This window comes from Tauraco erythrolophus, chromosome 9 (assembly GCF_009769465.1).
Source record: "Tauraco erythrolophus isolate bTauEry1 chromosome 9, bTauEry1.pri, whole genome shotgun sequence".
Classification (NCBI taxonomy): domain Eukaryota; kingdom Metazoa; phylum Chordata; class Aves; order Musophagiformes; family Musophagidae; genus Tauraco; species Tauraco erythrolophus.
In genome coordinates this window covers 23,963,943-23,981,333 of record NC_141473.1, presented here as the reverse complement: position 1 = coordinate 23,981,333, position 17,391 = coordinate 23,963,943, and the positions used below count along the sequence as shown (strand labels likewise).

General features: G+C 44.0%; 1 protein-coding gene across 1 annotated transcript in view; it reads right to left on the bottom strand.

Moving 5' to 3' along the window:
• Nucleotides 1–3,377, bottom strand: part of ZSWIM8 (zinc finger SWIM-type containing 8) — a 66,506-nt gene extending 63,129 nt beyond the window's left edge. The window contains 1 exon segment of the mRNA XM_086616732.1: nucleotides 2,964–3,377. Coding sequence (XP_086472858.1) covers nucleotides 2,964–3,141 — 178 coding nt within the window. The 5' untranslated portion in view covers nucleotides 3,142–3,377.
• Between the last annotated feature and the right edge of the window lie 14,014 nt (nucleotides 3,378–17,391).

Here is a 17,391-nt window from a genome sequence, read left to right as displayed (position 1 = left end):
CCAAGGATCATATTAGAGAAACTCAGACATTTTTCTCCACCTTCCCTCATTGCTCCAGCTGACGGGGTGACTGACAAACAAGTGAGTAACTCAACTTCTTAGTGAATACTGCATATATTTGCAACAAGCTACCCCAAGCCTTATTGTGAAATTACAGTAAGCATAATCATAATATTAAAAATACCCAAGAAGAAAAAAAAAGTTGCAAAAAGTAAGAAAGTCATAACTGGTGTGTGTGTGGGTAGTTCATGGGTTTAAGAGGAGGACTCCCCAGCCAACAGCACTTCCCTCAGTCTCAGGAGGATTCTCTTTGAACTAATTAATGACGAATTGGACGCTCACAAGGACAAACTGAAAACAACTGAAAAAGCTAGAAATCCTTTCTATTACATAACTTGTCAGGCTGACTCCAAACCAAAACACAGGCTGAGCTCCAAACTGGAGGAAAAAGGCTAACAGAATATAGTTTCTCTTGTTTTTCCTTAGCATTTAACACCGAAGAACTCGGTGTCTAACCCCACTTTTTGTTTGCATAAGCAACTACATCACAGGCCACTGCCAAATGGCAAATTGTGGAAATAAAAACACACAGCTTAATTCAGAATGATCATATTTTAGAAGACTCACTACAACTGACAACTTCAGGATCCATCAAGTTCTCAATGCAAACTGTTTTTTCTGACTACAAAAACACTGCCAAAAATTGGTACAGGAGCTCTGAAAACCAAAGACGTCCCAGATGATGACAGATCCCTCATCAGACCAGGCTCACTCGCAACACACTGTGTACAGTAAAGTACCTGCAAGTGTTCCATGTTGGTAACATTATACGTTTCTTCGTACAGTGGATAAATAATTATTTAGGTAGCAAAACCATGTCCACATACTTCTCAAAATAACTCTGACCAGAGCCTGGGAATTGCCAGCAAAGGCCTTTAAAGCAGGCAACAGTATCCTTTCAGAATGTCTCTCTTGTTAAAGTAAGGATTAAGCCTCTCTACAGATAAAACCTAAAAAACGTGAACCCAGTATAAGCAATACAACCCTAGCCCATGCAGGTTTGCAGAACCTGGAACAGCAACATCTCAATATGGTGCAAATAATTACAATTATCACAACAATAATGTTAGCTATTGTATTTCTCATATGAGGAAAGACACTGAGGATTGCAAATACGCACAATCTACTGAAGTGACTTCATTTTAATGCAACAAGTGGATGACAGCAGAGAGAGCAATTGCTGCTTGCTTTTAATTCGGTCAAGAGAGCTACAGGAACTAGGCCAAGACGCAGAAAAACACACAATTGTACACTGAACCAGTGGAGAATAGTTTGCTAAAAGCATCTCAAAGTTGAACAAAACAATCACCTTTTCAAACATCAGTCTGACCTGTAAGTCTGTACAAATCAGTTCCATGTACCACTGCCAAACTAGAGATGGCTTTATTTCCACAGCATTTATTTATTTCAAAACTTCGGCTCCTTTCCAGCAAGTTAACATATGCAACAAGACTTAAAGCAAAACATGAAATTTACATGCTTTGTCTCGTGTCCAACACTTATTTCTACATCTCAGAATTTATAGCTTTAAAAAACACAACGCCAGCACTGATCCCCTTCTTTACACCAGTAGAATGTTCCACACTAAAACCAATGTGTCCTGGCAGCAGGATCCAAGAAAGCTATCCAACTGGGATATGTATTCAGCATTTCTCTCTCTCTTATTTTGGGTTGGGTTTTTTTAGCGTTTCCATCCTACCCTTACCCCTAACCCTGACTAATCAAGAGAAGTTAGGCAGTTACATATGGGGACTGGAGACAGTTCTCAAATCTATTAAAAATTTAAAACTTAAGCTGCTCTGGAAAGCCTACAGTTAAAGCAAAGTGTACTTTCTAGCCCTAATCCAGTGACAAGTGAACATTTGTCCATAGCACAACATGGCCAGAATTCAGCACAATTCAATATAAATTGCATTCTCTGTTCATGTAAGGCCAACATTCAGAAGAGAATGAAGTTTTGCCGTTCCAGATCGGGAGATACTAATGAGGCAGCTGATGGTCACGAAGGTCAGCAATAACAGGAAAAGTACTGACACTAGATTGAAAGAAAAGAAGGGAGATAGAAAGAAAAGTAAAAAGAGCTTGTGTAATTTCTGTTAACTGTATGTCTGCCTCTGCTTGGTGTAAGGACCATCTGAATTCTAGGGCCAAGATGCATCAGGATAATAGAGAAACTATGTTTAATTCTAAAAAAAACCACAAAATATCAAGCGAAGAATTAGTAGCTATATGATAATTTTAAATAATATTTAATTGCTTATATTATCTATTTTCCTGTCTGCTAATAAAAAGAAATTACTACCAAAAGAAAGGAAATATAAGAACTCTTGAAGCAGACACACTGTGTTTTGCTGACTTTGTGACAATCTTAAGGTCCTCTTGCTCTACTACTGCAAAAGAAAGGTTGCTAATTTACTAGAAAAAAGAGAAATGTAAAGAAACAGACCAGCAAAATAGACTGCTCTACACAATGATGACTTACATGCCTCTACATGAATAGTTTTATAGCAGTTACAAAAACCTCCATGAAACCTTTGCATATTTCAATCAATGCAAGTGAGAACCTATGTATAGTTATTCCCAGCCAAATCTGCAGTTTGTTTATAGAGTACTGTTTTCAGATTTCCAAGAGCAAGAACATAAAATCTACTCAAAAAAGCAGCACTACAATACCACAGAGTGCACGCTGGTGAAAACCCACCCGAAAAACAGCTTTGCCTCAAGATCCCCAGTAAATTTTCAGTTTCAGTGTTTAGTCAAAAGTTACCCTGACAATGATCCTACATCTGACTTCTCTTTGCACCTTTGACATTCCTTCTGCAGATCTCCTCACCCACCAACCCCTCTTGTCCCACACCTTCCACGAGTCCAAAGAGCATCTCAATGAAACTGGGGGACCTCACCTTTCATTTTGACAGTGGGAGAATTGGGTCCAGCCGATTGCTTCCTCCATCCTCTCCAGTTCTGGCAAAGGCTCTCTGCCTCAGAGATGAAGGAACAAAGAGAGTCTTCTTCAAAGCGATCGGAGTCTTCAAATGAAAACCTCTCCCCATCCTCCCACTCCGCGAACATGAGTTCCATCACATCCGACAGGCAACGTGGGGGAAAAAGAAGAAAGACAGAAGGAGCACTGCTCACTTTTCACAGGTGGATGGACTTGAGGGCTCCTGCGATACTTAAAATCTCACTCTGATTCGATTCCCATACTATAGTGCCAGGAAAAACAGAGCCGGTGCTATCTGAGGTGAGAGAAGCAGGAAATCAACGCCAACTAAGGGGAAGCTCGTAAAAATCCCAGGGAAGAAGGAAAAAAAAAAAAAAAATCCACAAAACAAAAAACAACACAACAAGTTGTTTAAAAAGTTAAAAAAATGCTTATGTCCACAAAATGTACTTGAGGCGGAGGGGCTGGCTTAGCCTACGAGAGCTGCCTCCGGGCGGGACAGGTGCCTGCCGGACACACGGAGGGTCTGAAGGCTTCCGCCGCCGCCGGCCCCGGCGCTGCAGGACGAGGGAAGGGGCCGGTTTCCTTCTCCGGGGCTCCCGCCGGGGGAAAGCAGGTATCTGTGCGCAGGGCCGGGTCTCCCTGAGGTTGTGCTTTTCTCACTCTCGGTGCAGGAACCGGAGGGAGGGCGGGAAGGGGCAGCGGGGTCGGGGGAATGGGACAACTTCCCTCCCGCTCGCCGAGGCTTAAAAACGGCCCGGCGGGGCCGGGGCGCCCGCGGCGGGGGCGGCGCGACCTCCCGGCGGCTTGTCACCGGCGCCGGCGGGCGGCGGGCAGCGGCTCCAGCCTCATGGGGGCGCGGGCGGCGGCAGGCGGGGAGAGCCCGGCTCTGGTCGCCGGCGAGCAGGGGCGGGGGGCAGCCGGTCGCCGCCGCTGCCGTTCCCGTCGCGGCCGGACCCCGCGGCTTTAGGGGCCCATGGCCAGGGGGCCCCGCGCGCGGACGCCCCCCCGTGCCCGGCCCGACGGCGGTTCGCTGTCCTGGCGCGGCGGCGGCGGCGGGTCCCTGCCCGGCGCGGGCACTAAGATGGCTCCACGCTTCCCAGCTTCACCTGCGACACCCCCCCCGCCAGCTGAGCCCTACTTCCGCCGCGGAGCTTCCGGCTTCCGCCGCCGCGCGGGAGGTGGCGGGGCTGCTGCGGGGCCCGGCGGGGTGAGGGGCCTCGGCCTCGCCTACGGGCCCGGGCCCGGGCCCGGGCGGGGCTGCGCCTCCTGAAGGGCCGAGCCGAACCGGAGCCCGACTGCTCCGGGCCGTGCCGGGGCTCTGCTCGGCCCTTCCGGGTCAGCGAGGAGGGGAAGCGCTCAGGGAACTGCCGGTGGAAACGGGGCTGCCCCGTGGCCGGCTCAGGCTCGCCGTGAAGGCGGGCGTCCCACGGAGGGGCCGCGGTGCTCGGCGGGGGCCCGGCTGCTGCCGCTGAACTGGCGGGTGCGCCCGGGGACGGGCCGGAGCAGCAGGCTGCAGGGTGGCTGTGCTTTAGTGAAACAAAAGCTGGTCTGTCGTCCCTGCGCCTGCCACCGAAGTCAACGGCGAAGCAGGATTTAATGCTAAAATGCAGGATTTTACCGCGAGAACATGCCGCGAATAAGGGGCATGAAGTGGGAATAACTCAGCTGCGATCATCTCATTGGCCATGAAAGAAACACTAAACTTTCCAGTAACATTTCCTATTAAAAATAATAAAAGGAAGACACGAAACAAAACACATGGGGAAAGAAGACCAAGTAAAGAACATAAAGGAAATAAAACATCAGGGGAATATGGCTCTTACAAGAGCAAGCCCTATTCAAAAATACCCGTCAAACTGCAATGACCTCTTTCCTCAGGAAAGCCCCTCTCTCACCGAACTGAGGCTGGAGGGAAGGAGGCAGGTGTCTGGGGAGCTGCAGGAGCCGGAACAGCTCCAAAATTAACATAAAGTAACTAGCTTATGTGCCAGCTATATAAAGTGCATAGGTTAGGTAGGGTTTTAATATCTCACCTGCTCTGAAAGCAGGTTTTATTTTCTCTTTGAACTTCTATAATTCTGTTTTGTTTTGGAGATCTAGTCCATTGTTTCATTGTGGGAGCAGATCGGCAATATACCAAATGGTAAGTTTTCTCCGTGAGTTGAGTAAGCGTCAGCTGAACAACCATGGGCTGCACCCACAGCTCCCTTGTCATGTTTGTACAGAGGGGAGAAAAATGACAGGAGGGAAAAAGAAGAGCTGGAGAAAAGAGGAAGAGCTAGAGAAAATAAGAATTAAGTGCTAAGAAATGGTAATCCCAGAGCTGAGAGGAACTGAACTGCTCTGGGAACACTCACCGTCTCCCTTGTCTTGATTCACTGTAGTCCTTGACCAACAACCTGCATTAATTGATGGGACCTCGTAGCAGGTCTTGAGAGAGACCCCTTGGACCTCAAGGGAAACCTTTTATGTGGCTTGTCCTTAGATATGTAAATGCTTGCCAGTCTAAGATCTTGAACACAGAAAGACGCATTAATAAAATGTCCATCAACTGTAAGAGATATGTTTACTTGAGTAAATGTCAGACCCTTCAGTGCTTCCTAGTGTCATGTAACTTCTGGGAAGGGCCAGAACCCCAAACAACAGCAAGCAGTGGCTTTCCTACCAGCAAAGAAGAAGGGAGAGTCTGCAGCCTTCTAGTCCTCAAATGTTTATCCCAGACTTCATCTAACTTAATGTATTGCTTGGCCAAAGCTGCTGTTTTAAAATTACTGACACAATTACTCTCAGGGATCCTCTTGAGGAGATATCTGAGGTCATAGTCAGGTATATGAGAAAGGTATTCACTTACTGTCTTTTTACAGAAACCATTTTTAGCTGAATAAACTCTCAGAACATTGAAAGCCTTGCTGCTCTTTTTTCTCAGAAACTTTTGCCATTTGTACTTACGCATACACATATGGCAAGGCGTGACATCTGAAGGGTGACGTTATCCTTAATAGTCTGTTACACAAGAATATATGTATTAAAACCTATTAAATCAATTCAGGATCTCTGAAATTCAGAGAGACTTCCGTGGTGGAAATAAAAGAATTGCCTAGAACCTGTTTTTCAGCTAGTGGAAATATTACTAATTAACAATAGTTGTTATAATTACCCTGTGAGCTAATGACACAGAGTCAGGCAATTAGGTAATTACTGTGCTCAGTCCCTTTCTGCGGTGTGCAGGGGCAGGCAGAGAGCGATACTTAGAGCCTGGGGATTTAGAGCATCAAGCAGAGTGAAATGCTTTGCCCTTGGTTCTACAAAATCAAAATTTTAGACCTTGGTTCCACAAAGATAACAGTGATAGCAAACTGGATGTCCTCAGAACCACCACAGCAGTATGTCCATGCTGAGCTGGTGCAAAGTGACTCTACTGATACAAAGTTCCCCACAGGTGTCTGAAGGAGGATCTTCATGAGTGCAACCGTAGCCAGTACCGCAACATTCTCCACACTTGGTACTACATCCCGGTCCAGCCCCATGGGTTCTTCTTTTCCTTTTTTTCCATTGTCAGAGATCTGAGGTTCAGGAACCTATATATTGTTTCTGGATTTTTTAAGGTAGATTCAGTCCTGATACCCTCTCACTTATAAATTTACCACACCTGGGGTTTTGTTAACCTTCTACCAAATGACTGGAATTAAGACTGTCTCAAAAGGCATTTTAACACCTAATCATTACAAACAACAATTCTGACCTCCTGGTCAATGCAAATCTGGCCCAAAGTCATAGACAAGGTCAAAATGACAGTGAGCCCCAGTGCAGCACACAAACTTGATGATTGTCCTCATCCTCCTGATGAAGAATAGTTTTCTTCAGATGTAGCCCACCACCTTCTTACCAGGCAGAGGTATGGGAGTTGTTTGGTTTCAGGAGAGGAAAATTTCCATACATAGGCCAATATAAGAATTTGAGGAATGACACAGTTTACTACAAAATCTCTGCTCTAGTGCTCACGTGGACACCTCAGGGACCTGAGCCAATGCAGAGTACGGGGGGTCTGATCTGGACTCACAAAGCAGCTGTCAGTAATGAATGCTTTTTGTCAGCAGAGCTTCTGTTCCATGGTAGGAGGAACATTATCACTTCTTAAACTAAGATGCAGACATAATTCCAAAATTCAATAGGGATCCGCCGGGGCACAGTTTGGGACTCCCCAAGTTTAAGAACAATTTACATCTTGCAGTGGAAAGAAAGAACACAAAAACAACGCAATGAGAGAAGAGACAATGGGGGAAGAGGACAGTGCTCCCAATGTCAAGCATCTGAACCGAATGTTCCAAGAAGATGCCCAATCTCTAGAAGCTGCTGGGGAAGGTGGGATGAGGGGACACTACGCCAGGTAAGAAAGCCTTGCTTAGTGCATCCCTTCATTAATTTGGGATGGTTCTGTTTTGTCTTGATTTGTTTCTGGGTGCTCTGCCAAGTGCCAGACTTTTTGACAAGAAGCAGCTCTCAGACTCTCTGCTGCCACCATTTCTGTTTGAGCGTGTGCTTCTACTGCACGCCACGCTCCCAGGCTGGTATCACAACTCCAAGCCTGTCCATCTGGGCAGGGTATGCCTGCCACACTGTCTCCCCAGCCTTGGTCTGGGGAGGCACAGCACTACCCTACTGCAGGTAGTTTGTCCCTTCCTACACCTTCTCTTGAGCTTCCTGTGTCTGATGCAGCTGGCAACAGCTTTGAAGGAAATGAACAGGCACGTGCACAGAAAAGGCAATGAAGACATATTTCTACAGTGTACACAAAATTTCATATGACAAAGTGAGGCCCATTTGCCACAGGGCTGCTGCCTGTTCCTCAGTGCTGAATACAGAAAGAAAACAGAGATGAAAACAGCTTTTCATGTTTTTCACCATGTTAATGGTTGGTTAATGCCAGGCTGCAAATGACATCCTGACACTGATGTAGTGCTTCTCCCGAGACTTTTTCCTCAGGTGGTGGCTCAAGTTGATAACAGGCTGTTCTTCCAAGCAATCTACCATGCATTTCCCCATAAAGCACCAAGATCCACATCACATCCCATAGGTGCACTAGACACGTGAGGGGAGGCAGGACACCAGTCAAGCCAGGTACAAGGCAATGTGCCATAGCACATCATGGCAAGTTCTGTCTTGTGTTCTGGCTAATCTGACAGAAAAGTTGTCCTGCGTTGATGTCCACCTGAATCAAATTTGTGCTGCCAAATGACCAGTTAGTGTGCAGCACCAGCAGTAATTTGAGAGAGAGAAACACCTGCCTGATAATGGGCATTCCAGCAGGTTATGTCAATAGCAGTTTGGGCCAAGGGCATTGCAAAAAATCTCTGCCACATGAGAAAGCAGAGATACATGAACTCACAAGTTGCACAAAGGAAGGATTTCACCTGCAGGAAAATTTTACTAATGTGACCTGGTTCAAATTATAAGGGGGCTTCAGCACATTATGTTTAACTGCATTATACTGAAGCAATCCTCATTTCCATTCCTCCTCCCTTCCAGCTTTGGGATACTGCAAGCTGCAGAAATTTCCAAAGAAATCTTGCTTTCACTTTCTCAAACACCACAGGCTGAAAGCACGGAAGAGGTGATGAAAGTAATGAGGCAAGCAAAGCAGGGTGAACGTTTGCACTTCTATCTTAAAATGCATTTCAAGAGACTGAAAAAATGTGTCTTTGGGCTTGTGCAGACCAGGCTTGGGTGTGTTACTCCCCTGGCCAACATGAGGAAGTGCAGGTGTGATTACTCGCTTCTCCTTGTCCTCAGGGCTATAGCTTGGAAAGGCACAGGAGTTCATAAACACTCATCCATTTTTTTTCCAGCCAACTTATTGCATGAGACAGGCATTTATTTTCCCTTGTGGATCTCCCAACAGACAAAAGCTGTAGTCACTGCTGAGGAGACCATGAAAAATAGTATCTGACAATTTCAGCAGTCCTCTTCTAGGAAGAAAGAAATTCAATAAGAAATCCTGCAGAGATGACAAGGTTGCCACTAAGATGTTTTCTCCCTTACAGAGATGTACCTCCCCCCCAACACCCCCCTTTTCTTTTTTATTTCAGAGGAAGGAAATTACTGATCAAAATTCCTCTGCCTCTGTTATACACAATTTTCAGAATGCAGCATTTCATACGAGAGAGATGAGCGCTCACACATACCCTGAAGCAGAATTGCAATATTTGCATTTGTTTCCTGTTTCAAGCTCTCACTGGGGACTAAAAATCAAAGAGACTGTGTTGCACCCCAGAAGTATCTGCTTTTCGCTGGTGAGTCAGGTGGTACTCTACAGGTCATATCCAGCGCGGTTTTATTTCTGGTTGCTTGGAAAGTAAAACACATCCTTGCTATGGCTTGAATCTAACACAGACTCAATAACAAAGTAAAGCACTCTAGAGATTTTATCACTGCTGATGCAGTGGGACCCAGCTGTTCAGCTACATTCTGACTCGGCCAAGATTTCATTGTCTTTTCACATGCAACAATGTACTCAGAAATGACAAGCAAAGGCAACCTTTTAAAGCACACGTATGGCTTTGTGTCTAATACATTGGATATGCAGAGGAATAGTTTCTCGTGCTCTGGCACTATGACACTATGGCCAACTGCAGATAATTCTTGTATCGTTAAGTCCCTGTTCTTCCTAGAAGGTTACTGTTTCATGATATACTGATCACTGTTAATAACAGATATTAAATGTCTCCAGAGACATTACAACCAACCACCATTGCTATTTATGTCCAAACACTAGTCCTGTAGAACAGATGGAGCAAATACTGCTTTAGCACAAAAGAAGGGGCAGCACACAGCTTGTGTCCCCTTGCTCTGCATCTAACTAGACAAGTGGCTGTGCAAGATGCATGGAGCTTTCCCAGACACTACATACTGCGAAGCTGAAAGCAAAGCTGCCCTGAGGAATCACAAGCTCTGGAAAACAAATTAACTCCATTTAGATTGAGCAGTTTCCAATCTTTGACTAATCCTTTCCACGGGAGACTTTGAACTGATGATGTCTGAGGTTCTCTTTTTGGAATCTTATAGAGTATGAACATATGCCTGATATTAAAGCCTTATTCAAAAAAGAATTCATTGTTTGTGAGATAAGTGACTGGTATGCACATACATACATGGAAAATGGAGTCAGTAGGGAAACACTTTGCAATAGCTGCTAAAATTATTGTTATAAAGCAGGAGACAACAATTATGGTCAAGACCTCATGTATGAATGTAACTACTACTCTTCAGAAAGCATAAGATGCCATTTATAGATAATAACGTCTGCAAGAGTTACTGAGCATATTTTGTCTGGTGTCTTGTATTTCACAGGTTACAAGTATATTTTCCTCTTCCTTTCACACTAACCTGCAGGAACATTTGTTTTATTTTTCGCACTTTGTTCTTTCTTCTGCCATTACCAAAGCTGACAGGCTGGCAGGCTCTAAAATGCACTACAAATTCACAGATAAATTAAAGGAGTAGCATCAAGCTAAAAGGAACTGGAAAGAGACATTCTTCATTTCTCAGAAGGGAAAGAAAACAACTGTTACACTGCAAGTACTCTTTTTTCAGTTGATATCACATTTGAACATTTCCTCAGCTAAGGTGAAAAGATTGTGAAAGCAGCAATCTCTCTCTCCTTTGTCTAGAGAGCGGGTTGGATACCCCATTTACAGAAACTCAGCAATTGATAACTCAGTTTGTCTAGAGAGCATATTACCCTAATTAGCAATGTTATATACTTAAAAGCTTCCAAAATACTCTGAGAAGCATTTTTTGATGCAGGCATTAAGCAACACATAGGTTCTGTGGCTTATTTTCAGTCTGCCAAAAAATAATCAAGGGAAGTTTCAAAATGTGACGTTCCTTCTCCATGAATCTACCGTTTTAGAAATCAAAACTGGTAATCAGAAAAAAAAAGATGCAAGTGCTGCAGTAGCTGACTCGCAACACGCCTTTGCTGTAAGAAGTCAGGTTTCTGAATTTGCTGTTGAGGGTACCATCAGTTGGTAAGTAAAGGATCACTGCTAGGGAGATATAGGAAATCCATTTGTTCATGTCAAGACTAACATGCACTATCCTGCAATATACATAAGCAGATCTTAGCTAACTGAAGGAATCCAGCAAACTCGGAGGTACCTTGCTCTGCTGTATTTACATTCACATCATCAGGAGCAGAAGCTTTCTACATGCTATGAAACCTGCTCCTTCAGATGAAACTGGCCATAGCAAAATCTGTGCTATAGCTGCCTCTCAGCACTTCAGTCTTTCAAAATACAAAGATTCAGCACCTTAGCATCTAAATATGGGAATAATAGGTTGCTAAGAAAAGGCGATTCTGAAGTGCAAGAACGACACCGTACAATATTATATGGACAGTAAAATAGTCTATATATTCTGCACAGCCTTTCCTCAGAAAAATAATCTAACCTTGGAGTTCAGAGTGTGAGGTTTTTTATTTTAAAAATGTAATTAATGTCATCTCCCATCGGAATTCAAGGAGAGGTTCAAGTGTCAATTGAATTGTCAATTTGACATAAGGTTTGCTCTTACAAGAAGCATGGTTGCTACAACCACACAGCAGTGCTCCATTTAAGAAAACACACCTTGACAAGTTTTGTGCTCATGAGCGTTGGTAAGGGGCAGCACTTTGAGTTATGTATGTTTAACTGGCCTCTTTCATGTAAAAAGGAGGAAACACTAACAAAAATGTTGTATGTGTCACGATAACTGAAAATTACCTGGACTGCTGGATACAGAGAGAACACCTCTCAATCACTATTCTCTTTCTGTAAGAAGCGAGGGAGAACAGATTATTTTTTTTTTCCCAGACTTACTTACCTGAGCAAATAGGATCATTTGCAGGTTGCTCTGTAAAACGAATCAGCTGATCCTTAAAATTAACTGGATGCTTATAGGTAAAGAGTGTTTGTCTCGTTCTATTTTACCTGCACATCTCATATTCAGAAGGTGAGCTCTTTGAACAGGATCTTCCTCCTTTAGGAGACTTAGGGATTCCCAGATTAAATCAGCTGCTTCTATTTTCAGCTCTTCTTTCTAGGTAGGTGATCAGCCCTTAGCAGGTGCTGATGGCTGCTTGTTTTGTGAGCTGAATCAAGGCCTGCTACCTTTTCTAGGCAGATCTTCATTTTCAGCCACGTGCCTGCAGAATGCTGTGACAAAGTCCTGTAAAACTTACCATCTGAAACTTTAATGCATTTCCCCAGGTAATTTCCTATGTCTTCTTGGGGGAAGAAAAGTAGATTTGTGTAATTCTATCATCATGTTTTGTGTTGAATCTAACAACCTCTATTTATTCAGTATGGTTAAATATAATAGTAGTAGGAATTTAGTGAGTAGTGGCATGCTCTTTGCTTATTTCTTCAGCCACCTTGTATGTGGACACTCCTGCCTCAGCTGAACAGAGGCATTATCACCCCTGAGTGTCAACAATAAAGTTGCATCAGTTTAAGCAAATTGTTAAGCCCGTGTAACTGCAAAGGCAAGCCTTGTAGGACAATAAGGATTTCTCAAGTCTTAGTCAACCTAGCTGTGGTCTAAATATTTGGGGAGTTAAAAGGGTTCTGTTGAGACCTCAGTATAGTTGTGCTGAATCACAGAATCTCCTTCTTAGGCTTTCTAGAGATAACAAAATGGTAAGGCTGAAGCAAAGGATCTTTCCTCCGGTGCATTTGGTTACTGGTTCTAAAAAACCAGAGTGTTCAGTAGTCTTAACAGGACCTACCCTTGTCCTCTCTTCAACAGGTCTCCCTCCAACCATCAGAGGTTCTAATCCTACTTTATCTCCAGCAAGCCTGTACGTGCAAGTGGGGAGGGGGAAAACAGGAAGGAAAGAACTAACATTTAGAAGCACATTTTCTTCTATACATACAGTTTTAAGCAGAGCAGATTAGTTAAACCACAAAGAAGAGGGGTTTGTTGTTGATGGAAGGGGTTTTGTTCTGCTTTTGAGAAGAAAGTAACTGAGAAGTATAAACTTTTCAAGTGGTTTCAGCTGAGTAGTCCAGTTACATTGCCACGGTCAATCTCTCCCACACTTCCTACCTTCCCAGGGAGGAGGACCCACTGTCCAGGCTAGCACATCAGGCAAATATGACAGCAAGCTGCTGCATGTTTCTTCTGTTGGGCAGCAACTGAACACAAGCCCAGCATGGAGTTAACACCTGTTTCCAGCTCAGCCCTTTGAGCCACAGCTGCCCTGATGTCTGTTTGAAGGCCAGCGCAGATATAAACAGATCGGAGAAACAAAGCCTTTTGCTTAGCTGACATCAGTGCAACACAACTTCACAGCTTCTTTCTGGCAAAACTGATCCAAAGCAGTTATTTCTTTCAAGAGACAGGCTAGTTTTAAGAATTTGTGAAGAGAAAGGTGCCTTTTATTTCTGGCAGAATGTGTGGGATTTAAAAAGCAGGGAGGGGAAGCTCAAGTGATGCACTGGGGTTTCACCAACTTGTTTGAAGTTGTCTGTCTTACTCCTCCATCGGCACCTCTTAAATCCAAGGGTTTTTCTAAACATAAATTACTTTAGTTGGATAATCCACATACTTAAATATCCATTTTGCTGGCTCTACTTCCTTTTTTCACTTTTGCACATAAACACAGTCCATAGAAACCTCTACCAAAGCTAGGTAACCCTTCTAGACATGCCAGTTGAAGAGTGGCACAGCACTCAGCCCAGCAACCCAAGGATGTCTGAGCTGCATACTGTCTTTCTCCATTAGAAAGAGGAAATTGTGCCCAAGTAAGAATTTTTTTAATGTCAGTGGTGATACCTGAATGCCCACCTCCCTCTCTCGTAATGAATATGGTAGCTATTCTTGTTAGAAAACTGCATGAAGTAAAGCCCAATTTGCTCCTGATTCATATTTTAGTTTCAAAATCCAAAGCCAGCTATCCTACAGCTGACAGTCTGAAAGAGTAACCTCATGCCATACACTCCTTCCAAGTCTTTTCACCACATGAAGGCAGCAGGCAAGTTCTTTAATAAAAAACACGAGACTTGACAGACTCGTAACCTTAACCACAGTTTCAACTTTGTTTTTTTTTCCCAGGCATTGACTACAGAAGAGCCTTGCAAAACTTGGTGAAACACTGCCCACTGACATGTGGAAGGCCGTCTAAAATGCCTGCGCTTCCCCCATTGATACACATGCCATCCATTCTCACAAAACCTCAGCCATGAGCTCTCAGTTTTGCACAAGCAAGAAAGGAAACGTAGGTAGGTGTAGAAAACCCCAAAGGCAGACATGAAGTGAGGGAGGTGTTAACCACAAGCAGCTCTTTCTTCAGTGAGTGCATGTTAGTTCCCAGCAGCAGCCTGGCGTCAGTACAGACAAAAACTTACATGTGATAATATTTGGAGTCTGCAGGCATCAGCTACACCAAGCCCCAGACTAACCCTAAAGACCTGGGAAAGTCAGTGCAGTAGCCATGACCTTGCAAGGTGCTGAACTGTTTTTAAAAACAGACTTTTTACACAGCAATGCAGATTTCAGCAATGGGGCTGGCGGTGGGAGGGGAGAAGAGTATTCTTGCATCAGTGTCTCATTCAAACTGCATTTCTCTCCTCCTGCTTCCACTTTTCCAGAGGCTGGCTTTGATTCGTAGAGTGGTGAGACGTGAATCCTACCTAGACTGAGACTAAATCATGCTGAATAAGTTTTTTCAAAGATAGTATAAAAAGATCAACTATAACAACAAATTATGAAGCGGATATATCAAATCCTATTAAGTGCAATGAGTTAATCTGCAGATACCTCCCACCTGTTCCAAATGGCCACAAAATGTGGTGTTTGAAGAACTGTTGCATTTCATTGTAAAGGTAGCTAACAAGACCCTGACTTTGTAACATGCTTCAGTAGTTAAAGCTGCTCTAAAAATAACATTAATACAGAAATTTAATTAGCTTAATTCAGTGCTGAAAAAAAATCCTAAAACCTGCCCTTGGAACAGTAAGACAGAGCCCCACACAGTCACAACATAATCCATTTATTAGCAGATCTTGTGAGCCATTGGTGTTGATCCAGGGGACATGACAGTTTTGGCACTTGACTGATTTCAGAGGCAGTCAGCCTCTGGTTTGTAAAAGGGACTTTAGTAGGACTGAGTGGGCTGCTACACAAATGAGTGTTTCTCCTTAATATGGGGAATTAACTATTTTCCTTAACAAGTAAAAAGATAGCCCATGAGATGTGCCTTGGTGCGGATCACAGTGCCTCATTCCACAGGAGTGGTGTCAAGTTGGTTACCACCAGGAGCCAGTCTGTTCCCGCCAGCTGCAAGAATCTCTCAGTGAGTCTATCAAGATGGTGTTAAATACCACAGTGGAGTTCATCTCTCAAAAGCTTTCATGTGATTGTTGAATATACACATAAAAAAGCCAGGCTTCAAGTGGTTGATGTATCACCACAGCTTTTTTTTGGGGGGTGAAGAGACTTTAGGATATTGGCTTCAGAAAGGAAGGAAGACATACAAAAGGCAGGCCCACCTCCCTTACCCCTGAGAGAGCAAATATCCATGTGCCTGGTTCCTCATCAATGCTTCTGCTAATACCCTTGAGGAGCTGATCTGTTATTCTCTGCTACAAGGGAACAAGGATTACAAGGGTAATTTACATCCTGTCCGGGTTAATAAACAGCTGCCTGATTAATTACAGCATAGAACATAACTCACAGAAATCATCAGAACGATGTTCAGCTACAGAAAAGGGATAAATCTTTAATCCAGCTTCAGCTGGCCAAAGCCTGGACTGGTGTCAAGACAGGGCTAATAAGGGTACCAGTGTGCAGGCACTGCAGGTCAGGAAGACCCTGGCACTGGGTCAGCCTTTGTAGAGCACTGGGGTATTCCCTCAAAGAGGGATACCTGGAGCACTAATAGCTGCTCCTTAGACCCTTACCATAGCCATGTTTCTACTCCTGCCAATGCTCCCAGCCAGTCACAGTGACATTCCCTTTCTCACATAACTGGTGCATGCCACACTGCTACAGGAACTGTCTCACAGCATCCACATGGCACAGTGTGGCCAGCAGCAGCAGCGACTGAGCTCCCAGCTCCTGGAAATAATGTGTGTGCATTAGCCTTATCCAACAGACTGACACTGTGAAGATGGACCATATCAGCCCTACAGGCACGTCAGCCAAAGCAAAGCCCCACACAGCTATTCAGGTGCTCCCTGCCCAGAGCTGCGTTATGCTCCTCAGACATACCTACAGCAATCGCTCTGAGCTCAGAGGGGCTGCTGCCTGAGACACAGGGGGAACTAACCTTGACAGGTTTTCGTCCTGTTGCAGCTAAGCTGCCACCGAGACCACACTAGGAAGTTTAAAGCTAGCTCCAAAGTACATACGTAATACACAATACAGCGCTGAAATCACTGACAGCATTGCCTACTGCAGAAAATGGTACTGAAAATAATCAGCAGATGGCACAGCCTCCCCTGGCAAACTGCATTCAGTTCTGGTAACCAAAGCTTAAAGATTCAGCAGAAAGAAAAGACATGGAGAGACAGTCAGCATGTTATCAGATACCTAGATAGTTTGGGTTGAAGAGAGACAGAGAAGCCACAGTTTTAGAAAAGGGACTATCTCTAGAGTAATGGACAAAGAGAATATAAAGCCAGGCCCCTTATTTCCTCTCATAGCTGAGAACACAAGGACAGATGGGATTCAATGAAAACAAAAGGCAATTAATTCTGGAACCATAAAAGAAATGATGCGCTATGGAAAATAAAATTATATTGGTTCTCATTGCCAGAAAATACTGAGGCTGAGAGCTTGGTTGGATTAAATAAGGGATTAAACATTTATGTGGAAGATGAAGGCTGGTTACATTAAATAGTTTTTTAAAAGTTAGGGATATAAACTCTCACACTTTACAAAAAAAAGAATCACAAAAGGATAGTACATAGTATTTGTACAACACCTAGAGGACCGAGTACTTGTACTTCTATTTTTAATGATAATAATAATAATAATGCAAGTAATTAATTTAAATGGGCCAAGAACAAAATTCCCCAAAAGGCAAAGTTGTTAAAACTTGTTCAGTACAAACTCACACGTACTATCCTTTGAAACATCTGCTGCTGGCCAGCTTCAGGTACATAATACAGTCCCAGGGCGGCTGAGTGCCGCTTATCCAACCAGGCAGTTCCAGTAAGCCTCGGTGGCAAAGCACGTGAGTTTGGTTTGGGCCACAGTCCCAGTTTAAACAGTGAAGAGCAAGAATGGTGCTCTGAAACAGATTAGGACAACTGAGGAGAGTATTGACAGACTTGCCTACAGTACAGTAAGGTGTAAAATTAGGCAAAGGAGATCAGATACTTCCTTCCTTTCTCCTGGGTCAT